The sequence below is a fragment of the Setaria viridis genome, chromosome 2 (genome assembly GCF_005286985.2).
Source record: "Setaria viridis chromosome 2, Setaria_viridis_v4.0, whole genome shotgun sequence".
Taxonomy (NCBI): domain Eukaryota; kingdom Viridiplantae; phylum Streptophyta; class Magnoliopsida; order Poales; family Poaceae; genus Setaria; species Setaria viridis.
The window spans coordinates 5,752,363-5,764,102 of NC_048264.2; the positions used below are offsets into that span (position 1 = coordinate 5,752,363).

The window sequence follows — 11,740 nt, forward strand, 5'->3', positions numbered from 1 at the left end:
TAAAATTTGTCGACTTCTCGGAAAGCGAGAGTTGTATTTTTTTTGGGACGGAGTGAGTACTTGTGTTCCTAGACGAGGGAGTAAGTACTATTGCTCTTTGGGATCGAATACTGCTTGGAGTTTTTGCAATTCCCATTTTTCACCTAATAAAACTAAAGTGTACCTAGTTATCAGAGGTAAGGTGAATCCTTGATAGCTAGGGAATTCGGGGGGTTCAAATTTTATCCACAAGTATATGGGAATTTGAGTACCACTGGGCCCAGCCCCAATGAATTACTCCGATCCTTTAGGATTGGTTGCCCCTTTTAACGAACCAGACAATTTAATCCTTTATTACACTGTTATTGGAATCTTAGAATATTTTTTATATGTACGAGGGGAACTATATATGTTCTACAATGTGTTATTGCGCATTCTGCGCCTTCGGATATGCATTGAGATGCGCGCATTGTCTCTTTCGGACAGCCCCTGCTAGCACAAATGGCGGCCCGTTAATCTCGCGAGAAGGAGCTTCCCGCGAACCATCCTCGTTTTCTCGCCCTCTAATTCCTTTCCTTCTCGTTTTCAACCTTCTACTTTTCCTCCAATTATTAATCGCTCACTAGTCTTAATGACGTCACTCGGCCTCCCTCGCGCCTATATTAACCGCCTCCGCCCCTGCTTCCCCTTCACTCCTCTCGCCTCATCTTCTTCTTCCTCCTCCATCTCGCCTCGCCCACCAGCGCGGCATCACCGTCGAGAGCAAGCTACTCGAGCTTCAATCCTAGCTAAAAACTGAACCAGCTAATCGCAGCTGTAACGAAGTGACCGTACACCGAGCTGCATTCTTGCACGCTAGCTAGAACCTGTGTACATGTCTCCAATGGCGCTCCAGGCATCCACGCCTTCCGCGTTCCGCGCGTCCCCGGCCACCGCCCACGCTTCCTGCCGGCGGCAGGTACGGCGGCAGTTCCAGGTGCGCGCGAGCGCGGCGGCGAAGAGCAGCAGCGTCGGCGCCGACGACGGGAAGATGATGGTCCCGAAGGAAGAGCCGAGCTCGAGCCCCTGGAAGGTGGACTTCTCCGGCGAGAAGCCGGCGACGCCGCTGCTGGACACGGTGAACTACCCGGCCCACATGAAGAACCTCTCCACCCTGGAGCTGGAGCAGCTGGCGGCGGAGCTCCGCGCGGAGGTGGTGCACACGGTGTCCAAGACCGGCGGCCACCTGAGCTCCAGCCTGGGCGTGGTGGAGCTCGCCGTGGCGCTCCACCACGTGTTCGACACCCCCGACGACAAGATCATCTGGGACGTCGGGCACCAGGCGTACCCGCACAAGATCCTCACCGGCCGCCGCTCCCGGATGCACACCCTCCGGCAGACCTCCGGCCTGGCGGGGTTCCCGAAGCGCGACGAGAGCCCGCACGACGCGTTCGGCGCCGGCCACAGCTCCACCAGCATCTCGGCGGCGCTGGGCATGGCGGTGGCGCGGGACCTCCTCGGCCGCAACAACCACGTCATCTCAGTCATCGGCGACGGGGCCATGACCGCCGGCCAGGCCTACGAGGCCATGAACAACTCCGGCTACCTCGACGCCAACATGATCGTCGTCCTCAACGACAACAAGCAGGTGTCCCTCCCCACCGCCACGCTCGACGGGCCCTCCAAGCCAGTCGGCGCGCTCAGCCGCGCGCTCACCAGGCTCCAGTCCAGCACCAAGCTCCGCCGCCTCCGCGAGGCCGCCAAGGCCGTCACCAAGCAGATCGGCGGTCCGGCGCACGGCGTCGCCGCCAAGGTCGACGAGTACGCTCGCGGCATGATCTCCGCCTCGGGATCCACGCTCTTCGAGGAGCTCGGCCTCTACTACATCGGCCCCGTCGACGGCCACAACGTCGAGGATCTCGTCACCATCTTCGAGAAGGTGAAGGCCATGCCGGCGCCGGGGCCCGTGCTCATCCACATCGTGACGGAGAAGGGCAAGGGGTACCCGCCGGCGGAGGCGGCGGCCGACCGGATGCACGGTGTCGTCAAGTTCGATCCGGCGACAGGGAGGCAGTTCAAATCTAAGTCCCCAACGCTGCCTTACACGCAGTACTTCGCCGAGTCGCTGATCCGGGAGGCAGAGGTCGACGACAAGGTGGTGGCCATCCACGCCGCCATGGGCGGCGGCACGGGGCTCAACCACTTCCAGAAGCGGTTCCCGGAGCGGTGCTTCGACGTCGGCATCGCCGAGCAGCACGCCGTGACGTTCGCCGCCGGGCTCGCCGCCGAGGGGCTCAAGCCTTTTTGCGCCATCTACTCCTCCTTCCTCCAGCGGGGGTACGACCAGGTGGTCCACGACGTGGACCTTCAGAGGCTGCCGGTGCGGTTCGCGCTCGACCGGGCGGGGCTCGTCGGCGCTGACGGCCCCACGCACTGCGGCGCCTTCGACGTCGCCTACATGGCGTGCCTCCCGAACATGGTGGTCATGGCACCGGCCGACGAGTCCGAGCTGATGCACATGGTCGCCACCGCCACCGCCATCGACGACCGGCCCAGCTGCTTCCGCTTCCCGCGGGGCAACGGCATCGGCGCCGCCCTCCCGCCGGGGAACAAGGGCTCGCCGCTGGAGATCGGCAAGGGCCGGGTGCTCGTCGGCGGCAACCGGGTGGCGCTCCTCGGATACGGGTCCATGGTTCAGGCCTGCCTCAAGGCCGCCGAGGCGCTCAAGGAGCACAACGTGTACATCACCGTCGCCGACGCGCGGTTCTGCAAGCCGCTGGACACGGGGCTGATCCGGGAGCTCGCCGCCGAGCACGAGGTGCTCATCACCGCCGAGGAGGGCTCCATCGGCGGGTTCGGCTCCCACGTCGCGCACTACCTCAGCCTCGCCGGCCTACTCGACGGGAACCTCAAAGTAAGTAGTCCACATCACCAAAAGCGTATCCGTCATTTTCACTTCAAAACCCAACGAGAAACTCATGATCATTTTTTATTCAATTATTTGAGATTTCCTATGTGCTGGTTGGTGCATAAAACTCAATACCTGCTCGACAAACTATGATTGACAAGAATATATTATCGTGTGTCGTCGCAATGCTGCGAATTATTGCAATTCTAATAACCATTGTTATTGCGTTCTTTGCAGCTGAGATCCATGTTCCTGCCGGACCGGTACATCGACCACGGCGCGCCGCAGGACCAGATGGAGGAGGCGGGGCTGACGCCACGGCACATCGCCGCCACCGTGCTGTCCCTGCTGGGGAGGCCATTGGAGGCAATGCAGCTCAAGTGAGCGACCGACGACGACGATTGCCTAGTTCATCCGTAACCTTGCATCACACACCATCATCACCAACAGATCATAAATAAAAAGCAAAATAGAAATGAGATTGGCGTGGAGATCTTCATGCCGGTCGCTGCTACCTCCATCGTCCCTGACCTAGAATCACATGCCCACATGGATCTGTCTCAAAGGCTAGTAGTCCTAGAGGTAGAAGAAGCCAAGCAGGCCATGTCCCATGTGTGTAGGTGATCCTTGGCATGTTGCAACGCTTCCAAACGCAGGAGGATAAGGGGGAGGGAGCAGCGATTGATGCCGTGGCCTTCACCTTGCTTGATTCCTGGAGCAGTGTTGGTGGATGCCCTTCTCGACCCCACCAGCTGGTGATCTTGTCAGTGACAGGCATGCATGGCCCCACTTGTCAGCTGATCTTGCTAGTTTTTTGTTTTATATTTTTTTATAGGATGCATGAGAAGACAAGCTAGCATATGTAAACAAGTAAAAAAAAAAACTATGTGATAATATTGATACGAGAAAGATGGATGAGTACACTAGCTTTGTCTGGTGAGAAAGAGTCATTGCCATGTGAGTTGTGATCTCCGATCCTCCCGTTGGGTTTTGTCCCGGTGCTATCCTGAAGCCCATGGAATCATGCGAGTGGAGGAGGGTAGCATCTGGAGTGTGTCGCGAGTGAACATGCAGCAGGATATTCCCAGGTGCCTGGTTTTTCTTCAAGATCTTGTCTGGACGTACTCTTCCAGTCATTGCAAACAAGTTCCAGTTGTGCTAGTGCAGAGATTCCAGATGCTAATGAAGCCATAGCCGCAATTTGGATAAGGTTTATGAGAAAAGGTTTGCTGACGTGTTGGATGATTAGGTGCCACTGTCAACAGACATAGTAGCATATGCTACGAGCCATAAAGAAATGAAGTTCACACTCACATGGAATAGGCCTAAAGCAACTAAGCAAGCAGACACTAGGACTCTAGGAGTGCAAAGATAGCAAAGTACTAGGACTATAGGAGGGTTTGGGCTCAGAAAACATGTCCAAAGCAGAAAGAGCAGAACCACTTTTTTTTTTCTTTCGTTGTTCGTAAGATGTGATGTTCCGGTCAGCATGTGTCGCAAGAATGGTACATGTGTTCTGTCAGAAATGGTACTCTCAACTTGTCACATTTACGGTGCCGGTCGAATGCTGGGCATGCACACTTCAATTAGATGACTAAAAAATTCAGTAAACATTTATTTTTAAGGGAAAAAGATTTACACATTTCAGTAGACATGTTGATGTAACGATGGGTTATAACCGGGGCACGAGCATTTTAGCCATCCAATGCTCCCTCTGCCTTTTGTTACAGCCTATGTGTTCCTCGGTGTGAATCTGAAATTTCAGACACAACAGCACAAGCGAGAAAATTCAAATGACAATGAAAGTTTTCAAAATTATAGATTGTTTTGGTCTTTCTAGATGCATAGATATTCTAAACAACATAGGGTATATCTAAGTGCATAATAAAATCTATGAATCTCATGAAGCTAAAACGACCTTTAATTTGGTACGGAGGGAGTATAAAAAAGTTCAGTAATACGGTACATGAAGTAAACGAACAAAACAATCACTTTACAAAAGGATCACAGTCATCATTCATCCATTCATTCCGGTACAACACGTGGAAAGGAATTCTGTAGAAAGAAATAAGCACGTGGCATGAAAAGGCTTAAGAAGAAATTAGAAACAACTGGGCACAAATATGTAGCCTCTTGTCTGAAGCCAGCACTGAAACATTGAAAGGCGAAGCTCCTTCCATTTACGTTCAGAAAAACACGTTAACAGATTATAGCGGCATAAAACTTGAAGCCAAAATTCCGAGACGGTTTCTGCATCTACAGCCACATAAACTTTTGTTCAGTCTCTTCTGAAAAAAAAGAAGAATTAGAGCTGTATTTAGGGCAGGACTCAGGATTGGATTAACTTCTCAGAGCCTGTGGTTTTGACAATTCACAGGAAAGTGGGGAAAAAAAGGAACACGAAGTCACCATTCCACAGCATGAGCTTCCCAATGATCAGACTTTTGAATTGAGGCACCTTCCTCCTTTGCACTGATGGAGCTCTCATGAGGACCTGAGAGTATGAAACACACTGACCAGCGACCACTGACCAGGACTACTTTTCAAATTTCAAGCCCTGTGAGTGGTGAGACTCACATGCTTTGAATCCATGTACACATTCTGAAAAACATGGGAGGAAATCTTGTCAGCCATAGATAGCCTTCATCTGCATCTGCATCTGCATCTGCATCTGCTTACTACTACCGTTAGCCTAATCCCCGATTCGTCGACGAAGGCGGCGCGGAAGATTCAGGAACATCTCAAACCGCACGGCAGATGATCAGTTCCATGAAGGTAACTGGCGATTCCATGCAAAGTTGTTCTCCCTGAGCTCATGACTTGGAATGAAAAAGCAACACAGGCAGTGCAAAGTCCAGCTCTGACGACGTTCGGCCATTCAGAATTGTTCAGTTAAAGTAACTGAATGGTATAGTGTTGTGAGGAAGTGATCGAGACTATTGACTTGAGCATCGGAGCATTCCTCAAACCACATGGGGGCTGTCGTCAAAGCATTTCGATGAACAATTTCTGGTCCCGACAAATAATCGGAGCTGGCAAAAACGAAAGTGAGGTAGGAAGGTAATGATAGCAGTAACCAGTCCTAGTACGCCAAGCATGACAGTAACGGCTACGGAATCTGGAGTGTTTCCATGCACGTGCATGTTGTACGGGTTCTCAAAATTACGTGGATGGGAGAGGGATCAATTTTCAGAAGCACAAGGAACACGTGTTCTTGTAACAGTGAAATGTTTGTGAGGAAACGGAGGAAAACTTGAATGAGGTATTGCACTTCATGAAGAGGCATAGTTTACCGCGGTATTTTTTATGTATAATATTTGATATAAATTTAGTATAATCGGATAGCAAATTTGTTTTTTTAAAAAGACAATCTATCAAAGAATATTCGAACAGGAAATATAACTCGAAGATGGCGTGTATAAACTAGAAGCAATGGCACATGAAGCAGAGTTCCCCATTTGTTACTTCTGTTGTGTTTTTTTTCTTCTGGATTATCACCTTCAAAATATGGCTACTGCTACGGAATGGGCCGTCTTCTTAATCACCCTCTATGGGCCGGGCGCACTAGGTTTGGGCCTACAAGGATGGTGGCATTAAATGGGCTTATATTTTGTAGGCTCTTGACTTTCAAATGGCTAGAGATGTTTCATGTTCCAAGTGAGAACAATGACACTTATATGTGTACAAAAATGTCTTTTCTTTGATTTGGCATATTCTACATGTGTCAAGTGACGCCATACAAAGCATTATGGACCCATCCCTGTCTTTTCCTACCTCTCTCTCCAAAATGTGGAGTTGTGGAACATTCACTCCGTTTGGTACTTCGTCAAGGTCTCAAGGATGGTTAAAGAAACTGCAAGACCAGGCATGCACGTATCATCTTCTTCTTTAAAACGATTGTATTGGAAATCCGTTGCGATGCACGGGCAAACCAGCTAGTCATAAACACACACAAAGTATCTGTATATCTTCAGACCTAAACTTCATTGCAACCACAATCTCAAACAAAGTGTACAAGTTTTATTGATCAGGCCACATCAGTACCATCTATCCCTAGTTCTCTACTGTCTGTAGGAGTCTGTACCACTACTAGAGAGAGAAGATAACAGTAGGTTGATCTCCTAATTGTTAGCTGGTGATCTCCCTTCCTCAGGACAGTCTTCTCCTACCACTGATCTTGGCTGCCATCGACGGATCCCAGCTGCATCTTGCTCACCACCGCCGTCCATGCCCTTGTACCTGTACCATTTCGCGCACAGGAGGAACGCCAAGAAGTTGGCCGCGCCGACGAAGCCGATGAGGAAGTAGAAGCTGTCGAGCTTCCCCCTGTTGAGGTCCTCGGCGAGCCACCCGTCGTCGCCGTCGGCGGACCCCGCCGTGGTGCGGTGCACGACGATGACGAGGAGCCCGCTGAGGTAGCTGGACAGCGCGAGGCCGCTGAAGAGCAGCGACCCCGCGACGCTGCGCATGTTCTCCGGGAACTGCTTGTAGTAGAACTCCATCTGGCTTACCTGGTTGAACGCCTCCGACAGGCCCAGCGCCGCCAGCTGCGGCACCAGCCAGAACGCCGACATGGGCGAGACGCGGCTAGCCGACATGGACCCGCCGCTCGCGGCGGCGTGGAGCAGCGCGAGCTCGCGCCGGCGCTGCTCCGCCATGCCGGAGATGAGCATGGCGACCACGGAGAGCACCATGCCCACGCCCATCCGCTGGAGCAGCGTGATGCCCTCCTCCCGGCCGGTGAGCCGGCGCAGCCACGGCAGCATGAGGCGGTCGTAGAACGGGATCCAGATGGTGAGGGCCAGCATCGGGAAGATGGTGAACGACGCCGGAGGCACCTCGAAGCCCCCGGCGACGCGGCGGTCGGACTGCGCCGCCTGCAGGATGACGTAGGTGTTGGTCTGCGCGAACGCGACGTAGTAGACGATGCAGGTGGCCCACACCGGCAGGATGCGGAGGACGCACTTGGCCTCCTCCACCTCCTGCAGGCTGCACAGCCGCCACGGGTCCCTGGCGCCGCCGCCGCCGCCGGAGACGTCGACCTCGCCCTTGGACACCACCACGGCGGCCTTGTCAAGGAACCGGAACTGGTCGGTGTAGGGGAGCCTCGCCACGAGCGCGCTGGCGTGGTGCGTCCGGAACAGCGACGCGGCGGGGTCGGCGGGCGCCGGGGCGCGGCGCTTACGGAACGCGGCGACGGCGACGCGGAGGACGCCAGCGAGGGGCACCCCCTCGGGCTTCACGCGAACGTAGAGCCCCGCGCCGGCGAAGAAGAGCACGCAGGAGGCGAGCATGAGCGCGGCGGGAATGGCGAAGCCAATCCACCAGCTCACGTTGCTCTGCACGTAGATGATCCCCGTCGACGAGCCGCAGACGGCGATGGTCAGGGTGAAGTAGTACCAGTTGAAGAAGCTGTTGATGCCGCGGCGGCCGGACTCGGTGCTCGGGTCGAACTGGTCCGCGCCGAACGGCAGGCTGCACGGCCGGATGCCGCCGGCGCCCACCACGATGAACAGGAACGACAGCACCAGCATCGCGAACTGGCCCCTCGTAGCGCCGGCGCACTGCTCGCCCCCGCTGGAGCACGGAGGCGGGTGCAGCGCCGGCACGCCGGCCGTCAGCGTCAGGATGATCATGCCCTGTTGCGTGTCATCGAGAGACAGATCAGAGAATTTCCACGTCACAACTCAAGAAACAAATCGAGTTCACGGCGGAGGACGGCGGTGGCTTACGATGAGAGTGGCGACGCAGCCGATGCAGACGGTGGCGTAGCGGCCGAGGTAGAGGTCGGAGGCGAAGGCGCCGAACACGGTGGCGAGGTTGGTGGTGCCGCTGAACGCGTTGAGCGCGACGGCGGCGCGGACGTTGGTCATGTGGAAGACGGAGGTGAGGTACACCATCAGGTTCGCCGCCGTGCCAATGCTGCCCAGCTTCTCGAACGTCTCGTTGCCGATCACGAACGGCATCGTCTTCCACCCACGGTACCGGACCTCCCGCCCGTGCCCGGCGGCGGCGTCCTCCCGCGACACCGGCGGCGCGGCGAAGTCCAGCGTGTCGTAGTGGCCCGCGCCGTCATCGTGGACCGCGAGGATGGTGTCGCCGGCGGGCGCGCCGTCGGGGTGCCCACCGGCGCCGGGGACGGAAGGGCGCGCCATCGCCGCGGGTCTTGCCGCGGCGGGACACGTGGCGGCGGGAGGCGGTGCTTGGATTTGTTGACCGTCCGAGGAGAGCGCGCCAAGGAATCTGAGGTTGTTTTGGCGGTTACTTCTCAGCGGCGGTCGGGGGTCCTCTGTCGCTGCAGGTGGGACCCGGACTGCACGTCTCTGACGAGATACGAGGCGTGTCCGCGTGTACTTATACTTTAGACTGACAGGTGGGACCAACAAAAATGGAGCGGTTTGGGCTGCACGAGCGTTGCTGCCAACTGATGCAACAACATTTCTGTAATTCCGTTCGGAAATGTTTTTTTGCAACGAATATATTTTTAGATCCGGTAACATGCCATGTCATAATCCTTTTATTTCTTCTGCCTGATTTGTTTCAAAAAAAATAATCCTTTTATTTACTATGTTTATTAGTTGACATTTTTATCGTATACTTAAGGAGTGCAATGTTAAAATTCAACCCTAGATTTCTGGAAATTGACTATTCACCTCAAATTTGTTTTAAATATAGTTCAGTGTTTGAACTCTTAAGGGATACCACACGTATGGCATAAGTTCGCTTACTGATCAATTCTTATTCCTTTTCAATAAAATCCGTAAGGACTATCAAAACAATCTAGTTGCACTACGATTATGGGTAATATTTAGTCAGCTTGGTGCATGAAGTGAGTGCCGAAGGAGAAGGTGAAGAGTGAAAGAGAGAGAATAGAGCAGAAAGGAGGAAAAGATAATTGAAATATCTATTCTTTTTGAAATAGAAAAGTTGGGTTCATGATGGCATGAAAAGTTGGGTTCATGATGGCATTTTTAGCCTTTTTAGGTAAAGAGTAATGACAAAATTGGATAGTGACAAGTATCTCAATTAATACACTCGCTACAACAATGACAATGCTTTCGCTGCCAGCGCAAGGCACCAGCCAAATATTCCTTCTCCATATTCGGTCACCATCCAAATATTCCTTCTTCGTATTCAGTCACCGCTTCTCCTACACCTCTTAGTGCTCCTAGTATAAGTTTGCGACCAACAACACATCTGGTGTTGTTGCTAGTACCCCATAGATCCACTACGCAACTGCGCAAGCTCTATCCAACCCTGCTATCCTAACTTTTGGGACTCACAAGGTATAAAGAACTAAATGGAGATGACAATTTTGATGATCGAGTAAGTTCTTACCTTGACGAAAACAGAAAACAGACTGGCTCCTTCAGCAGATCCAACTGTTATCTAAGTTGTGGTCACAAAGAAGAATTGGCAGCATCTATGCTCTAGAATGGAAGAACCCAATATTCTAGTTAGAGAGAGCAATGCAGTGTTCTTTGTGCATAAGAATGGCAGGCCATAACTCGAACTCACTTTATAGTGTTGGATTTGTATGTGTGTTTGATGGAATAAATTTATTGAGCTCATATCCTATAACGATATATCGGTAGCAATAAATGCTTTCCCAGATCCAGAGATTTAGCGATCTTATGTACTTCCACGGAATTATTATAAGTCATACACGATTGTGATGTGGCTTGTCACATAAGGCTCATGCGCAGCATTGATTTGCATGTTAACAAAAGTTTCAAAATAAAAAATCCATAGTTTCCAAATTGATTATCCAAATAAAATTTCAATTGTATTCTTGTGTTTCTCACAACAAGCTCTTAAAAAGTAACAATTGAATATGTTCGGTTCATTTGTTTAAACAATTTTATTTGATCAAAAAGTTTTTTTGTTTTTCTATAAACATTATGTCATGTTCTCAGACCAATTTCTATTTATATGGGATATTTTTATTTCTTATTCGGAACAATCTTTCTTAGAAAATTTTTATTTGTTCAAAACAATTTCTATTTTTGAAGTTGGAAAGATCGTTCAAGCTTCATGAAAAAGATATTTCAACTTTACAATAAAATCATTACAGCTATAAAACAATCTAAACATATTCAAGCACGGTATTATTTTAAAGATCTTATCGTAAAAACACAATTTGCAATCAGAATTTTATTTGGATCTTTAGTTTAGAAAACCTTTTCATTTGCATTTGGACTTTTCACCATTCTCGAACATTGTACTCAGCCTACCTTATTTTTCTTTTGTGACAAGTGGCATCATAGGTGGCAGTCGTACCTGCGGCTAATAACGCACCACATATTTTCCATGTATCTCAATTACTGAGGAAAAGAAAATCTATTTCTTTGGAAACTCGATTTTCTCTTAGCACATTCTGGCACAAAAGCATTTATCTATATGATAAAGGATTTCAAAGCAAATATTCATCTATTCATTCTTATAAGGCATGCTTTTACTACACAAAATTGATCGAAAATCGTTTCTATAGTATTCTATGATTTTGTTTCAAACTAAACACATCTCTACTAGTGAGAAAAACTCTAAGTTTGAAGGTAAGTCTTTTCATGGTTTTTTTTTCACCCGTAGTCCCACATTTTTTTTTGTTTCACTCAATTTGACAAAGTTAGTAAAACCAATAAACTTTTATGACGCTATATGCGTCTGTCGGACTCCTCTCTAATGCATAAAGTTGTATGTGCTCTAATGCTACATGATGCGTGAATAAAGTTTCCAGGTACCTGGTTTGGGACGCAAATGCCACTTGATTTGTTACGGTAATTTCACATAAATGGTTTGGGACGCAAATGCCACTTGATTTGGTATGGTAGTTTCACGTAAATACCCAATTCTCTAAACAAAATGTCAAAGGCG

General features: G+C 50.8%; 2 protein-coding genes across 2 annotated transcripts; one reads left to right on the forward strand and one right to left on the reverse strand.

Annotated features, from left to right (window-relative positions):
• Window positions 1-660: 660 nt before the first annotated feature.
• Window positions 661-3,810, forward strand: LOC117842151 (probable 1-deoxy-D-xylulose-5-phosphate synthase 2, chloroplastic). The gene is made up of 2 exons (XM_034722515.2): window positions 661-2,872; window positions 3,104-3,810. Exons 1-2 carry the CDS (start codon window positions 854-856, stop codon window positions 3,248-3,250), a joined length of 2,166 nt encoding a protein of 721 aa, XP_034578406.1. The 5' UTR covers window positions 661-853; the 3' UTR covers window positions 3,251-3,810.
• Window positions 3,811-6,864: 3,054 nt separating this feature from the next.
• Window positions 6,865-9,119, reverse strand: LOC117846419 (protein NRT1/ PTR FAMILY 2.11). The gene is made up of 2 exons (XM_034727577.2): window positions 8,599-9,119; window positions 6,865-8,505 (listed from the first exon to the last, which is right to left on the reverse strand). The coding sequence occupies exons 1-2, from the start codon at window positions 9,019-9,021 to the stop codon at window positions 6,988-6,990; spliced, it is 1,941 nt and encodes a 646-aa protein (XP_034583468.2). The 5' UTR covers window positions 9,022-9,119; the 3' UTR covers window positions 6,865-6,987.
• Between the last annotated feature and the right edge of the window lie 2,621 nt (window positions 9,120-11,740).

Bases quoted from the DNA above. Each gene is read 5' to 3' on its own strand.
- LOC117846419 (XM_034727577.2), bottom strand. From the start codon at position 9,021: ATGGCGCGCCCTTCCGTCCCCGGCGCCGGTGGGCACCCCGACGGCGCG. The intron at 8,506-8,598 runs GTAAGCCACCGC...GACACGCAACAG, and splicing joins GCTGCGTCGCCACTCTCATC to GGCATGATCATCCTGACGCT.
- LOC117842151 (XM_034722515.2), top strand. From the start codon at position 854: ATGTCTCCAATGGCGCTCCAGGCATCCACGCCTTCCGCGTTCCGCGCG. The intron at 2,873-3,103 runs GTAAGTAGTCCA...CGTTCTTTGCAG, and splicing joins TACTCGACGGGAACCTCAAA to CTGAGATCCATGTTCCTGCC.